This window comes from Ambystoma mexicanum, chromosome 6q (assembly GCF_040938575.1).
Source record: "Ambystoma mexicanum isolate Mex_15411 chromosome 6q, UKY_AmexF1_1, whole genome shotgun sequence".
Lineage (NCBI taxonomy): Eukaryota > Metazoa > Chordata > Amphibia > Caudata > Ambystomatidae > Ambystoma > Ambystoma mexicanum.
This window is the reverse complement of record NC_090937.1, coordinates 1410505719-1410532554: the sequence shown is the minus strand read 5'-3', so window position 1 is coordinate 1410532554 and position 26836 is coordinate 1410505719. Positions and strand designations below refer to the sequence as shown.

Genomic DNA, 26836 nt, shown 5'->3' with positions numbered 1-26836 from the left:
CTCCAAAAAGGCCATTACAGAAAAGCAACTTGTGGCATACATTTTACCTGGTTACTTTTCTAAACCTTTATATCACCTATTGTTAAATAGTATTAAACCTTTTTTAAATAGTATTAAACCTTTTCAGAATAAGAATTGTGTATCTATACAGATATTAAGCTTAAAGCATGCATATAACCATTTAATAACAATTAGCATAGTAAATGTTATGAGGATATTGAAGGTTATGAGTGAATATCTAATTCATAATGAAACCATTTACTAGTTGTTAGTTGGGGGAAAAGACAATACAGAGACCTACGATAGAGGCGATCGGTTAGCTTGCGGGCAACGCTGTGTTTGGAGCAAGACCCGCAGAGCAGCACAAGTTTTAAAATCTGGTTGCATGTTCTGAAGCTGGACCCTGGCATGAAGCGTGATTATAAGAACCCAAATCCATTTATTTTTTATTTTTAAAGGTAGAGGTGGGATATATAGCATGATTACAATACTATTCAACTCTGAACATGTTTATGGGGGCTTTGGAACATTCATACATTTAGCGTGTTTGTACACTAAGAATGAGGGATCAGTTATTTTAAATATCTGTGAAGGAAGAACATTTTGAAAACAAAATATGTTCAATTAAGTTTTGGAAAAACATTTTTTAGTCTGTTGAACACATATATTCAACATAATGAAATTATTAATTATTTACAATTCCAATTAAGTGTAATTATTTAAAAAGTAATAGTAATTTATAACTTATATAGACGCTTACATCGGTATCACTGAGAGGTCCAGAAAATATGGACAATAAGGATAAAGGGTCTGAAAATGTATATTTTTTTTGCACAATTAACCAAAAATCATGAACTTATTTCCAATCAAATATCGTATGCAAAAAAATAACATTAGGCGGTTGACGAGACCAACTAATATTTGGAGTATGTTGAGCAATTCCAGAAATCCTCATTGGTGTAAGATGGCTTGATGCATACAATACATCAAAAGATAGACGTTTTGCTGCTGTTGGGAATTTTAAAGCATTTTAACCAAACGTTCTCCTGTTCTTTTACAGATATTGAGAAGATACTCATTCTCTCAGATTCATCTTCCGTTTTCAATTTATTTTGAGAATCTGCATCAAAATAGTTTATAAATGCATACAATGAGGCTGCTGTAATATGCAGCTTGGTCAATGGATTGGACAACATTAGAAGGAAATTTGTGCATGTGTATTGAGAGTGGACACAATATTGGACTTATTTTAAATCTGAATGCTCCAGTCTGTAAAACATCTTTAAGGAAGAGGGGATGCGTTGATTATCTTGAATTAGTTGGTTAATCCATAAAACTACTTTCTTATACAAATCTGAGCAAAATATAGAAAGTGATCTTTAGGGTAAACTGCTTGTTAGTGCACTTGGGCTCAAGATATTTAGCATAAATTTGTGAGGTATGCTGCAGCACTGGTAATGTTGGGTCTTGCCCTAGACCCAATACAGAGTAACAGATTATTTAGTTAAACCAGAGGTCGAAACACATGTTGGCTGGACTGTTTATTTAAATTCCACCTAATGAAGACTAATCGACCGCAATGTATTATTAGTATTGATTTTATTTGCAAAATATCATGAAATCTTTGGTAAGCGCAGTACACTGGTTTCACTAAATAATCCTGAATAAAATATAGACCTTTTATTAGCACCAATGATGCCAAAGGAATACATTTTTTCGTGAGACCACTTTAATTATATAGTTAAAAAAGGAGAATAAAGTGCTTGTGTACTGCCAATCCACATGGCACAGAAGCCTGTAGCCTCCAAGGGTTTGATGATTGTATTCAGACTTTCATAGAAAAAATGCTTACAAGATATTTTGTGTTTTTAGGCTTTTTGTGATGAACTGGAGTCCATGATTCAGGACCAGTTCAAGAAGGGGAAGAATCCAGCTGGCCTGCTTGCTTTACAGCAGATTGCAGATTTCATGACCACAACTGTACCAAATGTGTACCCTGCAACCCCACAAGGTGGAATGGCTGCCATCAACATGAGTGAGTGCAGAATTACTTGATTTGTGTGCTTTTTTGGTTCCATTTAATTCTCTGCAACATATACCATTTGAACTACTGTGCTGAGTTAGCGACACTATGATTATGGTTCAAATGCATGTTCTGTGGGAATTGGCTGTGCATTTTAACCTGTAATCTGAAATACCATTGAAAAACATACAAAGGTGAGTACAGGCTAGACCGGCCTTTAACACAGTATGGTACGGATAGTGGCCTAGAGCAAGACTGAGGTACAAATCCCTCAGTCGTTTTGATCAGACACCAATCAAAAAACTGATAGAACAAAATGTATTCACAATTGATAGTACAAAAATATTAACACAATTTATATCTGATGGCATAACTAATATGCTCAATCTGAATCTGAGTGTAACAAAATTAACAGAAATGTGGTTAGTTACTAAAGGGATTTAGTGCACTGTATTTGTTATCTGCACACTTCATTGATCGACATATTTGTGTTTCCAGCTCAGAGGTTAACTGATGATGGTTACATTTTGAATATATAATCTATCCTCCGGGCTTTCTTCAGGACACTATTACTTAACGCGATGTAGTATAATTTTAGAATCCCTTGTCCATGGTGAGATGTCTCCAGTCTAAATAAAAACAAATGAAATATGGTATTTGGGAGATTTACTCCAGAGACATACATATTAATAAAAACTGAACAAAAAAAGAGCATAAGGTTAAAATAACATGCAGTAACGCCAACTTGTTCATGTGAAGTCTGTCAATTTTGTCTTGTAAGTGTAAAGTTCAACTCTTAATCTGCAATGTCATAAAGTTTGTGAACTGATGCACGTTGTATTTTGAAATTGTTGCATCTAATACACTAGCAAATCAAATTTCCCCAAAATATGCATTTGTATTTTCTTTCACATAAGTCTGTTGGAGACAAATATCTCGTAAATAGCCAGACGGTAGTCACCATTTGGACATCCATAAAAATCTTACTCCTGCCTAATTGTGCTAGTAATGGAGAAAACTTTTCATGAGTAAACTCTCAAAAGTTACACTGTAATATGCCGTAAAATACTAAATTTGCAATGCTAATGTAGTATTATTACAAGTGTAAGTTTGCATAAATTCAAACGTCACTATTTTATGTTGTAGCTAATCTTAACATCCTTTTCTAGGTGTGCTAAATTGAATTGTGAATTGGTTCTACTTTGGTAAAATGTCATTTTAGATGTTTTCTATTTTGGAACCTAAACTCCTTTTGAAACTTAATACACATGTACAGTGTTCAATTAAGTTTACTATTTGGTTAACATAATACAATAGGAATGTTAAGTTTGCCACATGTACTTTTTTATGTATGTTGCCATTTTTGTCTCGTCTTAGAAACTTTAAAACCTTTTTTGCTTTTAATTCAAAGTTGTGTGTTGCTTTGTTTCAGGTCTTGGGATGGTTACACCCATTAATGACCTGAGGGGTTCAGATTCTATTGCTTACGAGAAAGGTGAAAAGTTACTTCGATGCAAATTGGCTGCATTTCACAGACTGGCCGATCTCTTTGGGTGGTCTCAGCTCATTTACAACCATATAACTGTGAGTATGAACAAAGAAGAGATGTGTACAAACAGATTGGGTCCCTTGGAATTCTTCCAAATTAAGTGAAAATGTCCCATTTTATGGAAAGTATCTGGCAAACCTGTTTCCCGTCAATTTAGCTTTGATGGATGAAAGCATGTGCTGCACATGTTTTGACATTTGGGTTGTCCATGCTGCTGTTTTTTTTGTTAGGCTTGTGCAGAGTGCAGAAGAGCAAAGGAAGGAAGGGCTCTCTCAAAGGTAATGGCACAGGGACCGAGAGTAAGCAAAGTATAAATCAAGTGAAGTCCCAAGTCAATGAAACATAAACTGGCAAGTAAAATTAAGAAAAACCTAAAATCATGTGATACAGAAGCAGAACAGGAATATTGAATATATGGTGGATTGCACAAGTGTCACTTAACATTTGCCAAGCACATGGTGAACATTAGTATTCTGTATTGTTACAATTTGATGTAGAAATTAATTCGCAGCTCACTATGAGTGATGAGGATAATGGTAGGCAAAGTCAATATCTGATGACCTGAGAAATTGGGTTTCGTCTACGTGGGCATCGAAAGTAAAAAATAGCCCCGCCTTCAGGACAGGAGGAGACAAACTAAAGGAAGTCTTCTTGCTTGTTGTAAGTGTTTCATGGTAACTATGTATGGTGTTCTTGAAAGTGGGGTTTGAGCTTAGAATCCCCAAACGTGTTGAAAAGTATTTAGGGTGTGTCATATTAGTAGTGGGCCTAGCCTAATAGCCTTTTTGGCCCGCTGAGGGTTAAGTCCTCTGAATATTTTATCTGGATTCTGGTCAAGGATGCACAGTCACAGAAAATTGCACCTTAAAGGGATTACATCAGTGTTTTCTTTATATGGCACTGTTTTTTTTTAAGACTTTTGGGGTTGTCTGTGATGCTGTTTTTTGTTTTCGTTTTTTTTCTTCTTTTTTTTTGCAAGGCTTTTACAGAATGTAAACCAAGGATCTATCGTCTTTAGAACAGAAGTGGTTGTACTGGGTGGTTGTACAGGTCAATCATTATTTCTTATAAAGTATACACAATACATTTTGTGTTGTGAAAGATGCATCAGGGTTTACTATTAAGACAGTTGAATGAAATGAGGACTGGTATGTCCTGCTCAAAATAGTGAGTGCCAAAGTTGAATTTGACAGGTGGATGCTTAGTAGCGTTTAACTGGAGGCGAGTTGGGATTTTCAAATGTCGGCCAGGAGGGCATTGCTGCAGTGAAGTCTGAGAATGACTAGAGCCAGTAAAAAAGCTGTCAATTTGGCAGATGAAGTTTTAGATGTTTTTCAGCAGTCTCAAAAGTGTAAATTATGTTCATGCATCTGGAGACTTCCATTATTTAGTTACTTTTCTTTAAGTTATAATTTTTTAAAGATCATACACCCCATCCACTTTCCTCCCCAACCCTCCACCACACTTGTCGTATTTTCGTTCTTAGGCGTGCAGTTTTTGCAGAACTACATGCTTAATGAAAATGTTATTCGTCAACTGCTAGGTTACCACTTTTTCCATTACTGAATGTACACTGTAATGTATTACTCCCTTTTTACAGCTCACATGCAACTATTACTTATTAGTTGGTCAACTGATAAGCACGTGATTTCCCACCCTACCCCACAGCAATAATGCAGGGTTCAAATTTTTGGGTGGTGGTTTAGCTCCTGCTTCAAGTCTAGGACAGCCCGGTTAGCTTGAAACCAACAGCTACCAGGAGCTACTTTTGGCTCCCGAGTTCAACTGGATCCTTACAAACATGCTTATCTGGCATAAGCAATGCTAATAAAAATAAATTAGGACATATCTGGTACACATTTAAGCATAATGGATCATAAATAATGGTCAGTTTAAGTGTGTATCTCCTGTGGAAGTTGCGTTGTACTGGGTCCTCGCTCCTGATTTGCCACTGGTAGCTCCTGTCTGCTATGTGATTGATGCCTGACACCCAAGAGCTGGTTTTAGCTCCTGTTAATTGAATCCTTATTTATTTTGAACCCTGTAATGAGCCACTCTGTCCCTAATTCCTTCCCCAATGACTTTTTTTGCATATTTTTGACCATGCTCCATCATAATCTGCTGGATTGCGCTGGAATGAGGAAAGTAAAGATAGAACAGCTGATGCCATTAATAAAATAATGATTCTGGGGGGTGCTGTTCCGTGGCAGACAGAGTAGATGCGCTCCACAGTCGCTCTGCCTTGAGGCCAGGTGTCCATGTCTGAAAAGTGAATTTCTGGCACTGATGGGACCCATTGAAGGGTCGCTGGCGGAGGAGACAAATCAAAGAGTCGGTGGCCGGAATTCTGAGACAAGTCTGCCTCGAGGCCGGTGGGAGCAGCCTAAAAACCTGAGGAACGCCATGGAGGACAGACCAAGATGGTGCCCGTGGCTGAGTGACTCCGACTGTTCAACAGGAAGCCGAAGAGCCGTACAGACACCAAGAGAGTCGATGATTCAGGTGGTGAAGGGCAAGATTGCCTAGGGGCAGCGGTGGAGGGGTCATTGTGGACAATCACTGGCCCCAGACCCCATGTGATTGTACAGGCTCTCCTTGTCCGGGGTGTGCCTCCGAGATCGGAGTAGAGTGGCGCTGGGCCGCGGGGGCTGGTGGAAGATGCTGGAAAAGTTTGGAGAGGTGCCAATGAAAAGATTGGCAGCATAACCTAAAGAAGGTGAATGGCGATGGGGGGAAATCGCCCCCTGCACCCCCGGCATGGTCTGGCAGAGGAGCACAGATCCCAAAAGGGGGGCAATGGCTAGAGCTACCCCCCTTCCCTCAGATGCAGTTTGGGGCTTAAAGCAAGCAGAATGCAGCCATCACACGACCAATAACAGTTGGGGTCTGTGTAAATCACTGAAGGGCCTAGCTTGATGAAGTGGGATGATAACCCTAAAGAGCACAGAGCAATGGTGGTCTCCTGGTGACGGCGCCATCATTGACTAGGGAGGAGAAGGCTAAGAAGGCAGGTGGACAGACGAAAATGGAGGCCTACACAACAGGAGGGGCAAAAGAGCATGCACCACTGCTGCCACAATGGACGGAGGGAGCATAAGGTGGAGGAGCTGGCGAGTCCAGTGCTACACGAGACATCCTGAGAGCATTTCAAGAAGCCAAAAACACAGCTGCAGCAAAGAATAGACCCAGTGGGTCTCAATGTAGGGCTCCTGAGGCAGTTTCTACGCAAAGTCTTTTTGAGAGTCACAGGAGTGAAAGATCACATCTCGACATTGCAGCACGCAGTGTGCCCTCTACGAGGGTATGTGCAGACCACACTTAAAAGAAAGAAGCTGCCTGAGCGTGCAGAGCTGAATGGCCCTCGATGGAACTGTTTCTGGAATAATGGATTCATGAATTGATGGGACCGGAAGTGCTGTAAAAGTACTTTTTCATTGAACTAGCCCTTATAATTCTGTAATTCCGAATCAAGATCCACCCCTGGGGGGGCGGTGTGGGGGAGGTCACCCAGGTAAGTAATTGCCAAGTTGCTCAATTAGAGACAGATGTCATTTTGCAAGTAGCTATGAAGAAAGGCCTGCTGGAGTACAATGGGGCGAAGATTGCTATATACCCCGATTTCACAAACCGTTAAAATGGCCAGGCTATCCTTTGACACTGTGCAGGAGGCTTGGGGGCGAGGGGTGAGGGGGAGGTTGGGGAAGGATTCAAATATGCCATGATGTATCCGGTAGCATTGAGAACTAGTGCCCACAAGGAGTACCCTTATTCACAAGACCAGCAGAAGCATGGGACTGGGTAGAGGCAGCCATGACTGCGGCAAACGAACAGCTGCAGAGACTTGCAAAGGAGCTTAACATGGACGTGAACCCTGGGGAAAACGCTGCAAAATGGGACACAGTGCTGGCCGGGGAAGCCACTGCAGGTAAAGGACTGGCCCTCCGCACTAGTTGCCGATAGCTGGGACACAAAGAATGACCATTATAGAACACTACAGAGATTATCATATTTGGGATAAGTACCTGCATGGACTGCAGCCTGGCGGTAGGGGAGAAGAAATCACTATGCACGATGGACCTTGATTCCAGTTGTGGAACAGGGGTGAACAACAATAAGGAGGGAGGGGAGTTGGGGGTGGTTGGAAGAACACTGTGGGGGAGGTAAGGGGAGTTTTGGCAGAGTTCATGTTAATTGTCAAGTTATAAATGCGTAATTGTGGATGGATGCTACTAGTACAACCCAACAATGCGCTAGCAGCGCACAGCCTAGGCATGTAGATTACTGGAAGACTGATGGGGGAAACGTAGAACAATTAAGTGCTCAACGTGAAACGCCAATGGCCTTATTGATAAAATTAATAGGGGATCAGTGACCTATACGGGACCAGAAAGCAGAAGTGATATATTGCTTGCAACTCACTTGATGGGAACGATGTGTACGTTTTTAGGAAAAAGCCAATGCACGGTAGTAGAGCAGGTAGGGTATCGGAGGGGATCTTGGGGGAGTCTCAAGACATTAATTCCTTTTTGGGTTAAAATAGTTAAAAGAGCTAGCCGGAGCCATACCTTTTGGTCTCAGATGATTTATGGGGGAAAATCGGTCTTAATCATTAATGTGTATGCCCCTCCTCCATTACAGACGGTTATGCTGGCAGAAATACAGGAAGCGTTAACGGAATATGCGGCTGACATTCACATAATTGGATGGGATTTCAATGATGGAACACAGAGGGGGACGCTAACACGAAATATGCAACATTCCTAGAAGCAACAGGGCTGCAAGTTTAGTGGAGGGACTTGTACCCCGACCAGCATCAATTCTCATTTTCGACAATTCTGATGCCCACAATACAATGTCGCACAATTCTCATGCCCACAATTCGATGTCCTGGTTGGGCTACCTGTTGCAGCCCTATATATCGCTCGGAAGAGTAACAGAGGCACGTATTTGGCCAGAGGGCTCGCTGATCATACCCCATCATACATGAACGTTGTGGGGAAGGGACGAGCTGGGCACAGAGAGTGGAGACTTAACGCTTAATATTTAGGAAATTACAGAATATGGAAGGAGCTCCTGGAAGGGACTGAGGAATACTTTGATCTGAATATGTGTGTAGTGGACAGTAGAGGCACGTTATGGGCAGCATCTTTCTCCAGCATGGGGTCTGGCATGGATTCACATGCTCATGAATATTCCCCGTCGTCAGGCTGGGAATCCTCGGTAAAGAAAAAACCAGTATCGGTTTCGTTTCTGATCTGTCTTTCGTAGTAATAACCAATCACTGGTCTCTGCGTCATACTGACCACAGCCAATGACTGCCCTCTACCTAAGCACCGCCTCTGGCAGCCATCTTCAGATTTTTACCGCACGTTCATGTGTTGGGATCCTCGTGCTATTGCTCTCGAGCGTTAGTGCTATTTTTTCACGTTTTTTCTCAAAAACTTTGTTTTTTCGGTCAAAAGAGCCTCAAGCTCCACCGACTCTCCATCCGATCAACGGGGACCCGTGTCGGATTCGTCTGCGCCCCTCTAGGGTGAAGATTTCGTCGAGCTACGCTTTTGGAGGACTCCAGAAGTTTCTCAGGCCCGGACATGGCCCAGGAGAAGGGAAGCTCGACGCCCGGAAAGCTGTTCAGGGTCTGCCCTGGATGCCAGCTGCAGAACGTCTTTAAGGAGGACGAACACTCCTTTTGTCTCTACTGCTTACATGAGGTCGGAGCGGACCATGAAGGACCGCCATCAACGTCTCGCCAACTGGCTGGAAGGGAAGAGCCCGTCAGGCGAGAAGAAGAGGAAGAAATCCGAGCGGTCTTCTAAGACCTTTGAGGACGCCCCGGCGACGGGGGTCCAACACAAGGCAAAGCACCGCGAGTCCGCTGGCACCGGGAGCGCCGAACGGTCGGGCTCTACGGGCGCCAGGCAGGGAGCACCCTCCCCGGCACCATCAACCACGAGCCAACGCTCTGGGTCGGGTAAGAGGAAGGCCGAGCACCCGGCGAAGCTCCTGGAGAGGCCCCGGTCGAGCTCGAAGGCCCCATCGGAGGGGGAGCGAGGCAGTGTCCCCCCCCCTCAAGGATAAGGCGGTGAGCGCACCTAAGGTGGTTAAGGCCTTAATCCATCCGGCCAAGCCCTCTATCGAAACTGTCGCGGCGGCCCTGGCTCAGCCTGTGGGGGCTACACCAGTGGTGGCGACCTCGGGGCTCAGAGTCTCCCTGCCACCTCGGAGGGAGTCCTCTTTTGTGCCCATCGATAGGACCCCCGTGAAATCCCCCGTGGGGAAGAAAAAGGGGGGGCAGGGCGTCGTAGATTCGGCCTCAACCTCGGAGGAGGAGCTGGTCGAAGTCTTAAGCCACGGCCTCGGCGTGGAAGAAGACCGGCCCGTCGGGATGGATCCCTACGCAGGTGACGACGACATCGTCGATGGTACCGACGGGGCCCCTGATCGCCCGTCGGATTCCCCTCTGCCAGCGCCGCGAGACAACTCGGCGGCCATTTTGTTGGCTATACAGTCCTTATGCTCAGAGATAAGGACGAGACTACCGTTGCCGACGGAACCTCCCCCGTCGGGGGACCCAGAACCGGGACCTTCTGGTGTTCCCCCTACCAAGAAAAGAAGGATCCACCCTCCGCCTCCTTTTCAGCCGTCGCGCCCCTTCCAGCCCTCCTCCCCGTCCACCCGAGGGGATGATACGGGGACTGACACGGCAGCGACGGGTACGGACGACTAGGTATACGACGAGGATGTACCGTCGTCGCCTCCCACCAGGGCTTCTCCGCCCGACAAGATTGGATCGTTCCACTCCATGATCACCAGGGCATCCGAGCTTTTCCAACTCTGCCCTGAGGAGAAGAAGAAGGAAGGTTTCCTTTATCAGCGGCGCGAGGCCAAGAGGAAGACGGTCCTCTCAGTGCCTCTATTGGACGACATTTGGGATGAGGGCCTCACCCTCCTCAAGAACCCTTCCACGACGCCAGCTCTTCATCACCGTGGGGCGAGGGCAGGAGCCCCCCCAGCACCCCAGCCCAGCAGAGAAACCACGAGACCACGAGGAACACGGACAGGGCCTGCCTGACCCTGTCCCCACACGCCGCCTGACTCACGCATGCCGGGCGCAGCGCGGGCTGAAACCGAGGCTGAGCCTCGTTAAAATCAGCTGTAACCGCCGGCAGGCGGATCACGCCGGCGGCCAGCGCAAAGGCCACCCTAAGGCCTGTTGAGAGCCTGCTCACCCCCTCATTCACTCTTCATCACCGTGGGGCGAGGGCAGGAGCCCCCCCAGCACCCCAGCCCAGCAGAGAAACCACGAGACCACGAGGAACACGGACAGGGCCTGCCTGACCCTGTCCCCACACGCCGCCTGACTCACGCATGCCGGGCGCAGCGCGGGCTGAAACCGAGGCTGAGCCTCGTTATAATCAGCTGTAACCGCCGGCAGGCGGATCACGCCGGCGGCCAGCGCAAAGGCCACCCTAAGGCCTGTTGAGAGCCTGTCTGGAGCATCTGGAGCCAGGGGCCACAAACTCTGCCCGTGCTGCTCCAGGCGGAGTGCACCGTCGAGCCTAGAGCCAGGACCCCTGCCGTCCACCTACAGGGTAAGCATACTGCCCCCCTCTTCCAATATCCACTCCCGACCATCGAGCTAGAGCCCTGACCTAGCACCTCCCTACATTGCTATGCCCAAGGTCCCACATGCACCGTTGTGCTCCTGAACTGCAACGAAACATTTAATGCACAATCCACTGTGTAGTGCCTTATGGTCGCCTAGAGACCACTGTAATATTGCGTAGTGCCTTATGGTCACCCAGCGACCACTGTGATACTGTGTAGTGCCTTATGGTCACCCAGAGACCACTGTGATACAGTGTAGTGCCTTATGGTCACCCAGAGACCACTGTGATACTGTGTAGTGCCTTATGGTCGCCTAGAGACCACTGTAATACTGTGTAGTGCCTTATGGTCACCCAGAGACCATTGTATTACTGTGTAGTGCCTTATGGTCACCCAGAGACCACTGTGATACTGTGTAGTGCCTTATGGTCGCCCAGAGACCTTTGTGATATTATGTAGCGCCTTATGGTCGCCTAGAGACCACTGTAATACTGTGTAGTGCCTTATGGTCACCCAGAGACCATCGTAATTTTGTGTAGTGCCTTATGGTCGCCCAGAGACCATTGTATTACTGTGTAGTGCCTTATGGTCACCCAGCGACCACTGTGATACTGTGTAGTGCCTTATGGTCGCCCAGAGACCATTGTGTTGTAAACCACCTACCCACCAAACCAAGTACTAGCTACGCACAATGTCCAGCCTACTAAGCTTCTACTGCATCATGGCTATTGCTACACTTCCTGCTACCAGCAAGCTGGGCAGCTACACAGAGACCCCACTACACTCACATGCACCTCTATTACATATATCACCAGATATTATGACTAACACGTATGCATATACTGACTCCAAACACCAAGCTCTGCCAGAACCTCTAGCTTACACTTCCAAGCCTAGCTCCACCCGCGATAGAAATAGCAAACTACGCGCTAGACTTAACAAACTCCATGATACACCCAGACGACTCCTCCTTCTTACAAATTCTGATATGAAACACCAAATTGGCAATACAGGCTACGCCTCCAACCGCACCCGAGCTTCAACGCTCACCCAAATACCTGTGCCCAAGACTAAATCCAGTGCTAAAAACACTCCTAATCCTACACTTACCAAAGAGGAAACTAAGGACCATTCCTATAAAGGAGCACTTCTCAATGCCAGGTCACTAGTTGCACATGCCCTTGAGATAGCTGATCTAATCACTGAGAATAACCTGGACTTCATTGCTATAACTGAAACCTGGCTACACCAGGCAGCAGGCCCATCACTTATGTTAGCCATACCTGACGGCTACACTATATGCAGACAAGACCGAGAGGGCACCCGCGGAGGCGGAATTGCCATTATCTCTAAATCAAGCCTCTCACTAAGACTAGCCCCTGCACTAACGCTACAATCCTGTGAAGCCCTCACTGCTAAACTCCTTATAAATAATAATCAATCCCTAACTATTCACCTAATCTATAGACCTCCAGGCCCGCTTGGGACCTTCGAAGAGGATCTACACAAGTTACTAACCCTCAATGCTAAAACCACCTCTCAATTGCTGGTATTAGGGGATTTTAACTTAGGATTTAACGACAAAACAGATGTGCATGCCGCGACCATCGCCCAAGCTATTAATTCCCTAGGCTTCTCCCAAAAAGTCAACAACCCTACCCATACGAAAGGTAGAATATTAGACTGGATCGCTGACTCTAACTGTACTACAGTCATCTCCTCTATCTCGGCTTTATCATGGTCTGACCACTCATTAGTGTCCTTTGACCTCCTAACCTCCCAACCATCCGCTACAGTCGTCCCCATGGCACCTTCATGCCCCACAAGAAACAAAAAGATTATGACAATAGATAATGTCATACCTGCTATTCTTCCAACCTTAAACGCCTTGCCTGACAATCTAGACCCCGGCACTTTAGTTCACGAGTATAACAAAATTATGACTGATACCTTGGACAAAATTGCCCCACTTAAAATGCGCACAAGTAAACCCAAAGCCCATCTAAATAAATGGTTCACGCCCGAACTCAAGGCCTTACGCCTCACCAAGAGAAAATATGAATCCAACTGGAAAATATGTGCAACTGCTGAGAACAAGGCTAACCTAATATCTATCTCCCGTCAATACAAAAACGCAGTCTGTCTGGCTAAGAAAAACTCATACAACGATCGTATCGCCAATTCTAAATCAAGCATGAAGGAACTCTTCTCCATCCTAAAGGAACTTGAGTCACCTATTGCCATACCAGACACTTGCACTAAAGATCAGACCTGGTGTTCTGACATCCAATATGCTCTATCTAATAAAATCACTACCCCCCAAAACAAAATTCAACTGAAAAAAGACTCGCTTAAACTCCCTACACTGTCACCACCTAAGGCGATCCACATGCCTCAACATACCAAATTTTCCTTCACCAAAACTTCCACACTTGAGATTGAAAAAATTATCCTCACCCTCAAACCATCCAACTGCAAAGGTGACATCTGCCCAGCACAGCTAATAAAAGACGCTGCCAGAGACCTATCACCATTTATCTCCAAACTGGTCAATGCATCCTTCTCTACAGGCATCATCCCAGCTAATCTAAAACAATCCTGGGTGCTCCCGTTGCTTAAAAAGCAAACTCTAGATCCTCTTATCCCCACCAATTACCGCCCAATCACTACAGTTCCGTTTCTGCTAAAGATCCTGGACAAAGTGGCCTATATACAGATTCAAAACTACCTTGAACTGCACAAACTACTAGGAACTAGACAATCTGGCTTCCGCCCACTACACGGAACGGAAACAGCCCTGATTGACTTAAAGGCCCAAATAGACGAACTGAGAGATCAGGGCAAGACAGCCCTCCTCCTCCTACTAGATCTCTCAGCTGCGTTTGATCTTGTGGACCACAAAGTCCTCTGCAAACACCTGGACGTTGCCGCTCACTTCTCCACCCAAGCCATCAGTTGGATAGAATCCTTTCTAAGTGAGAGAACTATGAGAGTCTTTTCCCCTTCGGCAGCAGCTGACCCTATACCTATTATTTGTGGAGTCCCTCAGGGATCCTGCGTCTCTCCGACCCTCTACAATATATTCACCAAACCTCTGTTCGACGATCTGGACAATCTCGGTATCACCTACACTAACTATGCAGATGATACACAGATTCTCTTCCCACTTTCTGGGGATCACAGCAGGGATGGGGAGTTGGTGAATAGAGTGTATCTCATCATTCAGGCATGGATGGCCACTCACGGTCTTTGCCTGAATGATGATAAGACAGAGTTGATCATTCTGGGCACACAAGCTAATATTAACAAATTGGGCCCGGATTACTCAGCCTTCAGCATAGACGGAAATGCCATTAAAGTCTCGAGGGAAGTAAAAACACTTGGTTTCTATCTCGACTCTACCCTGTCCTTCACTAAACAGGTAAACTCCCTAGCCTCCACTACTGCCTACACTTGTAAATTGATCAGAGCAGGCAAGCCCTTCCTGTCCAATACCAGCTGCCTAATCCTGGCTAGAGCCTTAATTCTTTCCCGACTAGACTACTGTAATGCCCTATACAGTAGCGCCAATAAAGCCACTACCCTAAGACTTCAAATTCTACAAAATAATGCTCTCAGAGCTGCATTAGGAATAAAAAAGAGGGAGCATATCTCCTCGACTAGGCGGCAACATAAATGGCTCTCTACGGAGAATAAAATCCAGCTAAAAATGATCTCATTAACCCATAAGGCCTTAAATAATGCAGCTCCCAGCTACTTAATGGACAAAATAAAAAGAAAAACTTCTAATAGACCCATGAGAATCGCCAATTCCAATTGTTTGGCAGTACCTAGATTCAGACTCGCCAAAATTGGTGGCGCCTGCTTCCCTGTGAAAGCTGCTAACCTGTGGAACGCCCTGCCACCTAACCTAAGAGCTGACCAACCCTTCCCCCATTTCAGAAGGAACCTTATCAAACACATTATCGCCAACAACGACTTAACACCCGAACACTCACAAGTGTAGTCCGACCCAATGCACCCTGACGTGACATCAACCTTTATGCTTATTACCGCAAATCCTGTATGTTGCTAACTGTACATTCATGTAAATACGGCAAATCTTTATCTGTACATTCTTGTAATTTGTGCAATATGGTGTAATATTGTAAATTCATTTATATAACATTGTAACATTGTAAGCTTCGCATATACTTGTTGCTGCGCCCGGTAACCTAAGGGTCTGGTGCGCAATATAAATAAATAAACAAACAAACAAGAGACCGGTACGAGAAGAAGTACCGGGTCCCGGACACGGCCCCCCTGTGCCTCCGGGCGCAGCCTACCCCGGACTCCGTCGTCTCCGCGGCGGCCAGGAAAAAAGCGGGGGGGGGGGTGCGGCCTCCACATCGACTTCCCCACCGGACGGCGAGGGAAAGAAATTGGACGCTATGGGACGCAGAGTCATCTCGCCTGCGGCGACGACGATTAAAGCGGCCAACGCCTTGGCTATCGTGGCCCGCTACGACAGGGAGCTCTGGTACAAACTGGCTCCCCTACTGGACTTCTTGCCGGACGACAAGAGGGCAGAGGCCCTGGAGATCCTGCAGGAAGGTGAGGTGGCTTCGGACCACGCCATTACCGTTGCGACGGACATCGCCGACACTGGGTTCCGCCAGTTGGGCAACGGCGTTTGCCTTAGGCGGCGTGGATGGCTCAAGGCTACGGACTTCCGTCAAGACGTTCAGACCAGAGTCCTGGACATGCCCTTCGATGGGAACAACCTGTTTGGGAAAACAGTGGACGATTCCCTTCAGGCCATTAAAGCGGACACCGAGACGGCCCGGGCCCTTGGAGTTCTGCAACGACGACTGACTCCCTTTCGGAGCAGCGGAGGCAAGGGCGCCTCCAAAAGTTCCGGCGGCGGTTTCTCCACCTACCGTCAAGCGGCCCGCTCGTCGGCTCAGGAGGCCTACAGAGGACGAGGCAAGTCTGGCGGACCCCGCCGTCGTCGCCAAGGAGGTCAAGGCGGCAACACCTCGTCGAAGCAGGATTGAACCGACCGTGGGGTCGGGCCCCCACCGAAGCACCCCGGTGGGAGGCCGGCTGGCGAGCTTCGTCAGCGTGTGGGAGTCCATTTCCACCGACCGTTGGGTGCTGGACGCCTTGGCCCGGGGCCACGCGCTCGAGTTTCAAAGAAGGTGTCCGCGCGTCCCCCCCGTGGCCAGGAAAGAACTTCACGTCCCTCAACTTCTCCTGGAGGTAAAGGCGATGCTCAGGAAGGGCGCCATCGAACTCGTCCCAAAGAGACTTCGGGGCTCCGGAGTTTACTCGAGATACTTCCTCGTGAAGAAGACGGGGGGATGGCGCCCCATCCTGGACCTGCGACGTCTGAACAAGTTCATCAAGGCGCAAAAGTTCCGGATGGTCACCCTCCAGCACGTCCTGGGTCAGCTGGAGGAAGGAGACTTCCTGTCGTCGTTGGATTTGGAGGATGCCTACTTCCATATTCCCATCCTAAAGGGGCACCGAAAATTCCTCAGGTTTGTGGTCCAAGTTCACAGCCCTCCCCTTCGGACTACGGTCGGCACCCAGGGTATTCACCAAGTGCCTTGCACCGGTGGCGGCGCAGCTGCGCCACGAGGGGATCCACGTCTACCCCTACCTGGACGACTGGCTCATCCGAGCCAAGACGAGGGAGCTCGCCCTGGATCACACGGCAAGGACCGTCCGACTTCTCACGGACCTGGGATTCTCCGTGAACTACGCCAAGTCTCACCTGGTACCCGCGCAAAACGCACTGTTTCTGGGAGCGAAGCTCGACACAGTGTCTCTTCTGGCCTCCCCGTCGGAAGAAAGGACCAGGTCCATCCTGGGCAAGGTACAGCGGATGTTGGTTTCCGACGCGGCCAAGATGAGGTCCATCAAGTCCCTCCTCGGAATGATGTCTTCCTGCATCTACCTCATTCCCATGTGCAGGCTCCGGATGCGCCCGTTGCAGGAGTTCCTGGACGCGCGCTGGATCCAAACGACGGGCAGCTTCGAGGAGAGGATCACACTCGATGAGAGTTTCCGCCGAGCGGTCCGGTGGTGGGGCAACCGCACGCATCTGACGGCGGGCATGGACTTCCAGACCCCAGACCACCAGGAGACAGTGACCACCGATGCCTCCCTGGAAGGGTGGGGAGCGCACACCGAAAATCTGCACGCGAGAGGCCTTTGGCTCCCGACGGAGAAGTCCCTCCATATCGACGTCCTGGAGCTCCGTGCAGTGTTCTGGGCCCTCAGGTCCTTCCTTCCGTCCCTCAAGGGCAAGGTGGTGAGGATCTTCACCGACAACACCACCACCATGTTCTACATCAGGAAACAGGGCGGAACCAGGTCCCCAGCGCTGTCCAAGGAGGCGCAGGACCTGTGGCATTGGGCCGTCGCCCAAAGGATGTTTCTGGTGCCGTTTCATCTGGCAGGGATAAAAAACACCATCGCCGACTCACTCAGCAGGGAGCTGCGCTCGTGCCACGAGTGGGAACTACGGCAGGATCTAGTGGATCGCCTCTTCCGACGGTGGGGCACACCCCAGATCGACCTGTTCGCGACGGAGACGAACTCCAAGTGCCGGAGGTTCTCCAGCAGGTTTCCCCAGGCGAGGAGCATGGGCGATGCCTTCTTGTTCCCCTGGGAGGGCCTGTTCCTCTACGCGTTCCCTCCTTTGCCACTGCTAATCCGGCTCGTCAACCAGCTCAAGAGGTCACGGTGCAGGATGATCCTCGTCGCACCTGCGTGGCCGAGGCAGATATGGTTCCCGGACCTTCTGGACTTGTCAGCGTCCCCGCCAAGCAAGCTGCCGGTGGACGCGGATCTTCTCTCCAGGGAAGGAGGCGCCATCCTCCACCACGACCCGAAATCGCTGAACTTGCAGGCCTGGCTCCTGCAGCGCTAGAGTTTGGAGGATACGACATACCGGCCGACTGCAGAGAGGTTCTTGCAAAGGCCAGGGCGTCCTCGACTCTTAAATGCTACGGACACAAATGGAAGAGGTTCTCTGTCTGGTGCCACGCACAGAAGATTAACCCTCTACGGATTACGGCTCCCCAGGTACTGCCGTACCTGCTGACGCTGGCCAAAGCTGGACTGGCACACGCGTCCATCAAGATTCATCTTGCTGCGATCTCCCGATACACCAGAACCACGGGCCGGACGTCCTTGTGGTCTCATCGTCTGGTGAAAGAGTTCATGAAGGGACTGTTCAGATCGTTCCCGCCGGTGAAGGCTCCGGCCCCGGCGTGGGAGCTCAACGTGGTGCTGACCAAGCTCATGGGACCTCCGTTCGAGCCTCTGCACTCGGCCCCGTTGAAGTTTCTGTCGTGGAAAACAGCGTTTCTTGTGGCCATCACCTCCGCACGACGGGTGGGAGAGATCCAGGCACTTTCATGCAAGGCCCCGTACTTGACTTTTCACGACACAAGGTTAGTGCTCAGGACGCACCCCTCCTTCATGCCCATGGTACCGTCGGACTTCCATCTCAACGAACCCTTGGTGTTGCCTGTGTTCTTCCCGTCGCCTTCGTCGCCGGCTGAGAGGACTTTGCACTCGCTGGATGTGGCTAGAGCGCTGAAGTTCTACGTGGACCGCACAAAGTGTTTTCGGAAGACGTCACAACTCTTTGTGAACTTTGGACCTGTCAATCAGGGGAAGGCTCTCTCGAAGGCTTCCATTTCCAGATGGCTCTCCGGCTGTATCATGTACTGTCATCGGTTGGCAAACCGACCGCTGCCTGGCCGTCCGAGAGCCCATTCCACCAGAGCGATCGCAGCTACCACGGCGTTCCTTTCTGGTGTGCCCCTGCTGGACATATGCAGGGCTGCTACGTGGAGGTCGACGCACACCTTCACGAAATTCTACTGCGTCGATCGGGATTCCAGGGAGGAGTCCAGGGTCGGCCAAGCAGTGCTGCGCAACCTGTTCGCCTGAGGTGAGCCTGGTGAGGAGGTAAGATGCTTAATGTTGAGTTTGATGTACTGCTTAATGTTGAGCCGTTGCCACCTCCCGTGGTTGTGCATGGGTGTACTGCTATGTATTCTTTATTCATGCCAGACCCCATGCTGGAGAAGGAACAAGTTACTTACCTGTAACTGTTGTTCTCCAGCATGGGTCTGGCATGGATTCACATGCGAACCCTCCCGCCTACCCCTCTGCGGCTCTTCACTTGGTCATACTGCCACTTCACGTGCTTCCAAATCTGAAGATGGCTGCCAGAGGCGGTGCTTAGGTAGAGGGCAGTCATTGGCTGTGGTCAGTATGACGCAGAGACCAGTGATTGGTTATTACTACGAAAGACAGATCAGAAACGAAACTGATACTGGTTTTTTCTTTACCGAGGATTCCCAGCCTGACGACGGGGAATATTCATGAGCATGTGAATCCATGCCAGACCCATGCTGGAGAACAACAGTTACAGGTAAGTAACTTGTTCCAAGTCAGTGATATAGGGGGAAGGCGCACAGCGTAATAAGGGCTCATAAGAGAAGCAGTGGAAATTACAGGTGAAAGAGGATGAAGTGGCATAGGCTGATGGGTGCCATGTACAAGCGCAGACTGTAGAAACAAAAAGGGCCTTAGTAAAAGCTCTTGAGGGGCTGGGGCAGGGGGATATAGGGTGGTTGCGACAGATGATGCCTGTTTAGCATATTGGGCTACACGAGCCAGGGTGTATGAACCGGCGGCTTAAGTGGAGCAGATGCTGAGTTGGCTAGAAAGGAGAGAAAGGTGCAGTGAGATCCATTTATGATGGGACGGAGGGGTGGGGGGATGAAATACTCTAAAGGGGACGAGATTGTCGAAGCATTTGCAGAATACTAGCAGGTTCTTTACAAGGAGCTACAGGGGCCCTCACCCACAGAGATAGACCCTTGATGGGCATAGCCCTGCCATACCTGGGAGAACAGTCACGGCTAGAATTAGACAAAGATATGAGAGAGGAGATCTTAGAAGCAATAAGTCTGCAACTGGAGAAGACGCCGGCACCGAACGGAATCCCAGTGGACTTCTGGAAATGTGGGTGGCCTGGTGGAGGGGATAAGGTGAGGGGAAGTCATGCTGGAAATGTTTAGGAGAGTTGAGAGATTGGGGAACTCCCGAGGGACCTGTGGACAGCTACCATCTTGTCATTCAGAAAAAAGGGGAAGACTCCTGCCGAATGCCCCTTGTGTCTGCGCATTTCATTACTGAATTTGGAAACAAAAGGAAGTACTGGTGAAAGACTGCTCCCAGTGATGGGTGGGTTAATTCAGATCAATGGCACTGTGCTTGAGAGGGCTCCCGGATGAATTTAAGAAATTTGCACCATCTTAATTACTCAAGGGGCCCCATGCGGTGGTGGCATTAGATTCTGAGAAAGCCTTTGATACGGTAAGTAAGGTGGAATTCCCTCTGCGCAGTCATGGCCAGCATGGGACTGGGACCCAGCTACCTAGGGTGGGTTCCGCTACTCTATGCACAACCATTGACTCTGGTGAAGGTGAACAGTGACATATATCTTGCACATTACCACTGCAGAGGGGGTACCTGACAGGGATGCCCACTATCACCTTAGTGTCTCATGGTGATTGAACCATTAGCACAGAAAATCACAGTGGACCCACTGATCCGAGGGTTTACATGGCCTGGGACTGGGTGGACAAGTTCTACAGCATGGGGTCTGGCATGGATTCACATGCTCATGAATATTACTGTTGTCAGGCCGGGAATCCTTGGTAAAAGAAATAAGTTTCACTTTTCATTCTTTCTCCGATAAACCAATCACTGAGCTCTGGGTCATACTGCCCCCAGCCAATGACTGCCCTCTTCCTAAGCCCCTTCAGATTTTTACAGCACGTCCAGGTTTGTTTCGCTCTTGGAGCTTTCTGCGATTTCCACGCTTTTTTACTAGGAAAATCCTATTTTTGTTCAATCAAGCCCGTGTGCTTTATCGTTTCTTCATCCGAGTAACGGGGATCTGTTTTTCGGCATGTTTCATTGCCCCTCAAGGGCAGAATCGTCAAGTGTTTCTTCTTCAAAGTTTCCATCAGGCCTACACCGCACTCCGGTCCATGTCGGAGGAGAAGGACGGGGCTTCCCTCTTCACGCTCTGCACCAGTTGCGGTTTGCAGAATGATTTCATGGAGGGCAAGCATTCCTTGTGCCTTTGTCTTCATCCGACGCACAAGGAGGAAGATTGCAAGATCTATCGTGGCTTTACCAAGCGCACTATGAATGATCGGCACATCAGACTGGCAGCGTGGCTCAAAGCCAAGGCCCCTGCCCCCTGTGGTTGACAGGGGCATGCCTCCTCCAGATCCAGTCAGCCAGAGCAGGCTTCTAAGTCACTTAAGGGCACTCCATCCATGGGCTACCAAGACCAGGCCAAACGCAGCGAGTCCGGTTCTGCTGGGGTCACAACGCAAGCGGGTCCCGCAACGGCCAGAGCGCGTTCATAGTCTCCAGCCATCGCTCAGCTCTTCGTCGAAGAGAAAGTCAACTACCCCAGGTAAGCTATGGGAGAAACACGGAAAGGCCAAGGTGGCCGACCGGTCCGTGAACGCCCTGGTGATACAGGTTAAATCGTCTGCATCCATCGAGCTGGTGGCGGCCGTCCTTTCGAAGGCAAAAGGGGCTGATCCGGTCCAGGGTCCCTCTGCGGCAGCCAGGCATGAGGCTTTGCCCAAAGCCGACCCTTTGGGACCCGAAAAAGTGGGGGGGGGGGGTGTGAAAGAACTCCAAAGGCACAGATTTTTCTTCTTCTTCCGACGTGGAGGACGAGGGTTCCATCCTCACCATCTTGGAAGACGTTGGGGAGGATGACGGAAACGTTGAGGTGGTAGCTGCCGTAGGCGACATCGTCACGGATGACATAGTTGCTGGGCCTAGCGACCCTACTCCCCAGGCACCTCCCAGCGATGACACCGGGGCCACCACTGATGAAGAAAAGGTAAGAGGCACCCTACGCCTCCGCTCCAGCAGCCGGCGCCTCCTTCCACCCTTACGATACGGGCCGGACACAGCGACAAATGACACTGATGACAACTGCTGCATCTATCCACCTCCAAGGGCTTCTCCCCCGGATGAAGTGGGTTCCTTCCACTCGATGAGCGACCATGCATCGGGTCTCTTGCAGCTCACACCGTAGGAGACGAAGGAGGGTTTCCTGTATCAACGGCGGGAGGCGAAAAGGAAGACAATTCTGGCGGTGCCTTTCCTGGGTGACGCCTGGGGATGAGGGTCTGGCACTGCTAAAAAATCCTGCATCAGCCCCGGCGAAAAGAGACAGACTTGAAAAGAAATACCGGGTTCCAGAGTATGTACCCAAGTGTCTGCGGTCACAACCATCACTGTATTCTATGGTCTCGGCGGCTGCGTGGAAGAAGTCATCCAACCCGTCGTCCTCAGCCTCCGTTCCCCCGGACAGCGAGGGGAAGAAGTTGGATGCCGTGGGTAGAAAGGTCATCTGCTCAGCAGTGACGACGGTCAAGGCAGCAAACGCTTTAGCTATCCTGGCAAGGTACATCTAGGAGTTATGGTACAAGATGGCCCGATCCTGGATTTCCTCCCTGAGGACAAACTGGTTGAGGCGATGGAGATCCTTCAGGAAGGCGAGGTGACGTCGGACCATTCCATCACCAACATCCTGGACATTGCAGACACGGGGTTCTGCCAGATGGGAAAGAGGGTTTGCACCCGTCATTGTGGCTGGCTGAAGGCCCCCAACTTTAGGCAAGAGGTTCAGACGAGGGTCCTGCACATGCCGTTCGACTGAGACCATCTTTTCGGAAAGGCCATCGAATCTCTTCAGGCCATCAAGACCGACAGACGGCCTTTGCCCTGGACACGCTGCAACAGCACCGTCCATTTCGTTTCTCAGGAGGGATCTTCCTCTTACCGCCAACCCTCCCGTGCCATGGCCCAGGCAGCCCACAGGGGTCGCTCTAAGGCCTTCAGAGATGGTTTTTGTCGGCAAGGCTCCCTAGGCGGCGTGCCGGCCTCCAAGCAGGACTCAACCGGCCAAGACGTTGGGCTCCCATCCCTGCACCCCAGTGGTAGGCCGTCAGCATGTGGGAAAACATCTCCACCGATCAATGGGTTCTGGACGCTCTCGTCCACGTACACATCTTGGAGTTTCAGCAAAAAGTTCCGCAGATTCCACTGGTGGCCCGGCAGGAACAGCCCATCCCCCAGCTGCTGCTGGAGGTTCGAGCAAATAAGGGCGATATAGCTGGTCCGAAGCGACTCCAGTTTCAGAGTTTACTCCAGATACTTCTTAATAAGAAAGACGACCGGAGGCTGGAGGCTCATTCTCTATCTACGACTCAACAAGTGCATCAAGCACCAAAAATTCAGGATGGTCCCGTTGCAGCATGTGCTCGGCCAACTGGAGGAGACTGTCATGGTTGGATCTAGAGGACAATTACTTCCACTTCCCCGTTCAGGAAAAACATTACAAGTTCCTGCATTTCGTCGTACAGGGGAAACACTACCAGTTCAAGACATGAACTACCCACACACATGAGTGCAGACCAACCCTTCTATATATTCAGGCGCAATGTCATAAATGTGCGCATCAACAATGACACCCATGGCTAGCCCTAGACCTGGTTTTATCGGAGCACACTAGAAACTGCCCTGCTATCTGATCGATCCACAAATTGCCTAGGAAGTCTCATATCACATCCTATAAATGTGTACTCATTCATATTTGTCTACTGTACTTGTTCACCTACACTTCTCTATCACTGTCACATCATATTATGCTCCATGTGTTTACTGTATTTTTCTACCTTCGCTTTGTAGATCACTATCATTCCATTCCATGTATATGCTGTAACTAAGTTGAAAGTATTGTTATAACTCACCTCCATGTAAAGGCACCCACATACCCTTCGGTCAGGTGCGCCATACAAATAAACAAGGCTGCTCTCCCCTTCGCACTGAAGTCGGCGCCCAGAGTCTTTGCAAAGTGCCTGGCTCCAGTAGAGGCCCATCAAGGGACATCTGCCGTCGATAACACGCAGAGGACCGTATGGCTGCTGACGGATCTGGGGTTCTTGGTGAACTGTGCAAAGTCCTGCTTGACTCATCGCAGTACGCGCTATTCCTGGGGGCCAGGCTCAACCGTGCCCTGCCTGGCGGCCCCCTAGAAAGACAGCATAGCGGCCATTTTGGGCAAGGTGCAACAGCTGTAGCACTGAAGATCACCACAGTGAGGACCATGAAGTCGCTGCTTGGCATGATGTTGTCTTGTATCTACCTGATCAGGCTCTACAGGTTGCGGATGCGACCATTACAGGAATTCCTGGACGCCTGTGTGATCCAGGTGTCCGGAATCTTCAAAGACAGGATTGTTCTTGGTGGGTTGTGCGCTCCAACCTTGCTGGGGGCATGGACTTCCAGAGCCCCCATACCAGGAGACAGTCACGAGGGATGCTTCCCTGGAAGACTTGAGTGTTAGGGAGAATTCTCATATAAGGCTAATTTCCCAAACCTAGTGAGTCCCCCAGCAGCTTTGCTGAATTTTTGGGGTTTGTTTTTTTTCTCCTAAGAGTGAGACTCTTACTCCCACTCTTAGACATGATTTGTGGTATGTCTTTGACTTATGTGCCTATGGGCTATGTGGTTTCTTTTTACTCCATAGGGTATCATCTGTTTGTTTGGTATGTGTGTTACACAGCACCCTCCGTGCAGTAAAACAGGGGTGTCGCAGTGACCCCCAAACATAGACTCCAGACCCTGGGACTGACTACTGTCTCCCAGGGCATGTAAAGTCACCATTGGCTTTACTAGTCCAAAATTGTGAACAGAACCAGTACAAACCATCATATTGTGGAAGTACTGGTAAGGGGTAATTATATTGCCCCTGGGTCTGTTTTCAAGGGGGCACTGTCCAATCCCCCCTTGTCGAGTTTCTGGCTGGTGGCAGTGGTTACCATGCAAATTATTCTACCGGAATATTCTCTATGGGGTTTTCCCATTGATTTTAAACGCACCACTTTTTGGTGCAATGTTAAAGATACCACCGGTTTATTTATTTAGTATTAAATCACCGGTTAGGTCTTTTTGCCAGAACTCTATTCTAAAATGGCGTTTGTGTCCGTCTCTGTAACTCTGACCAAGGTCGAGCCCTTTGTTCCACTTTTTTGGCGGGCTTCTCCACAGAAGCCCTCCAAATGGTGCCACTCTGTCTGGGTTCCACAGGAGGGGTGGAGGGGGGAATTGGCACCCTGGACTGCGTTGCCTTAGCAACCCAAGTCGCACTCTACTCTGACTGGCCCAGTGGTGAGCCGCCCGGCTGATGAATGGGGGTTTTGCTGCATAAAAGTAGGACCTTTGGGACTGGAACTTCAGAAGTCGCCACAGGACCTACGAATCCGAAGAGGGAAGAAGCTGAGCCATCTGCAAAGACGACACCACCGGTGGAGCCCTGCTGCAACGAACTCACCACTTTCCCAACGACAAGAGAAGATCTTCTGCTGGACGAGTCTTCTTCCTCTGAGCTGGTGGGATCAACCAGTTCGCCCCTTTCGCCTTCCAAAGACGTCTCTTGGTCGAATCGCCCGTGGCAAGCACTCCGGCGGCCGGCTAGCCAAGCTCACCACTTTTGACCGTGAATAAAAGGACTGCACCTTTTAATCGGGAACTCTGCGGCTGGTTTCATCCCTGTGCAGTGCAACGACTCCACGTTTCCTCCTAGACGAGATCTTCTCTTCCCCTGGTCGGAACCACGAACTTCAACCACTGCCAGGAACAACTGCCCCTGCTGGATCCTCCTTTCTCTTTAAGGTACTGTGTCCTGCCTGGCCTCCCTTTCTACAGATTGCTAAAGGTGACCCTTAAATCCTTGACTTCTAAACTGGGTTCGTTCCAGGCCTTCTAACTATATCTTTTGAATCACCCCAACCTCTTTTGAACACTCTGCAAATACTTTTAGTGCACTTTAAACCGTGTGATCCTGGGCACATTTCGCTTGGCTCCATTTAAAGTGGGCTTGGCCTATGAACTTTGGCTCTACAGTATAACCTGCCTTTTCCCCCTTGCGCTGAACTCTTAAGTGTTGAACTGTTTTATTTCTATGCTCTGCCTTTTTCTCTCCCTTTAACTACATTAGCAGAGTGCCATCTTGGTTAAGCACTCACATCTGTTCTAACAAATAGTGTTTTAACCCTGACTTGTCTGATAGTTATTAAGGGAGATGTGTATACTTTACCTGACTGTTTTAACTTGCTTTTCATTGAGAGTGCTAGTATATGCCATAGAGTGTTTTAAATAAATAATTATATACTTTTTATACAAAGCTCTGGTCAGTGTTTGTTTGCTCTTCTGTGTTTTGGCCCTATTGTGTATACTCTACATACTGCCCTACTCTTCTTGAGAGAAGTCTGACTGCTCAGCCACAGCTACTAGGTAAATCTGGGTGGTGTAGACTGCTACCAATTGGGTTTACTGCTTACTCCTGTAGTCTTAATCTTTTTGCAGTGTTCCCCAAGGGAACTTCACAGGATTCTGCCTAACACTGGGAAGCCCACACCGGACATCTCCACGCCAGAGGGCCTGTGGCTGCCGTTGGAGAAGGAGCTCCACATCAACTTCCTCAAGCTTCAGGCAGTGTTTTGCGCCCTCAAGTCATTTCTTCCGTCTCTAAATGGCAAGGT

At 49.0% G+C, this 26836-nt stretch overlaps 1 protein-coding gene across 17 annotated transcripts in view; it reads left to right on the top strand.

Annotated features, from left to right (window-relative positions):
* LOC138516734 (alpha-adducin-like) overlaps positions 1 to 26836 on the top strand; it is a 1748171-nt gene that overhangs the window by 456905 nt on the left and 1264430 nt on the right. For all 17 annotated transcript variants that reach the window (XM_069632094.1, XM_069632098.1, XM_069632088.1 and 14 more), the window contains exons 4-5: positions 1873 to 2035; positions 3456 to 3607. In XM_069632094.1, the coding sequence (XP_069488195.1) occupies positions 1873 to 2035; positions 3456 to 3607 (315 nt within the window). The remainder of the gene's footprint in view (positions 1 to 1872; positions 2036 to 3455; positions 3608 to 26836) is intronic.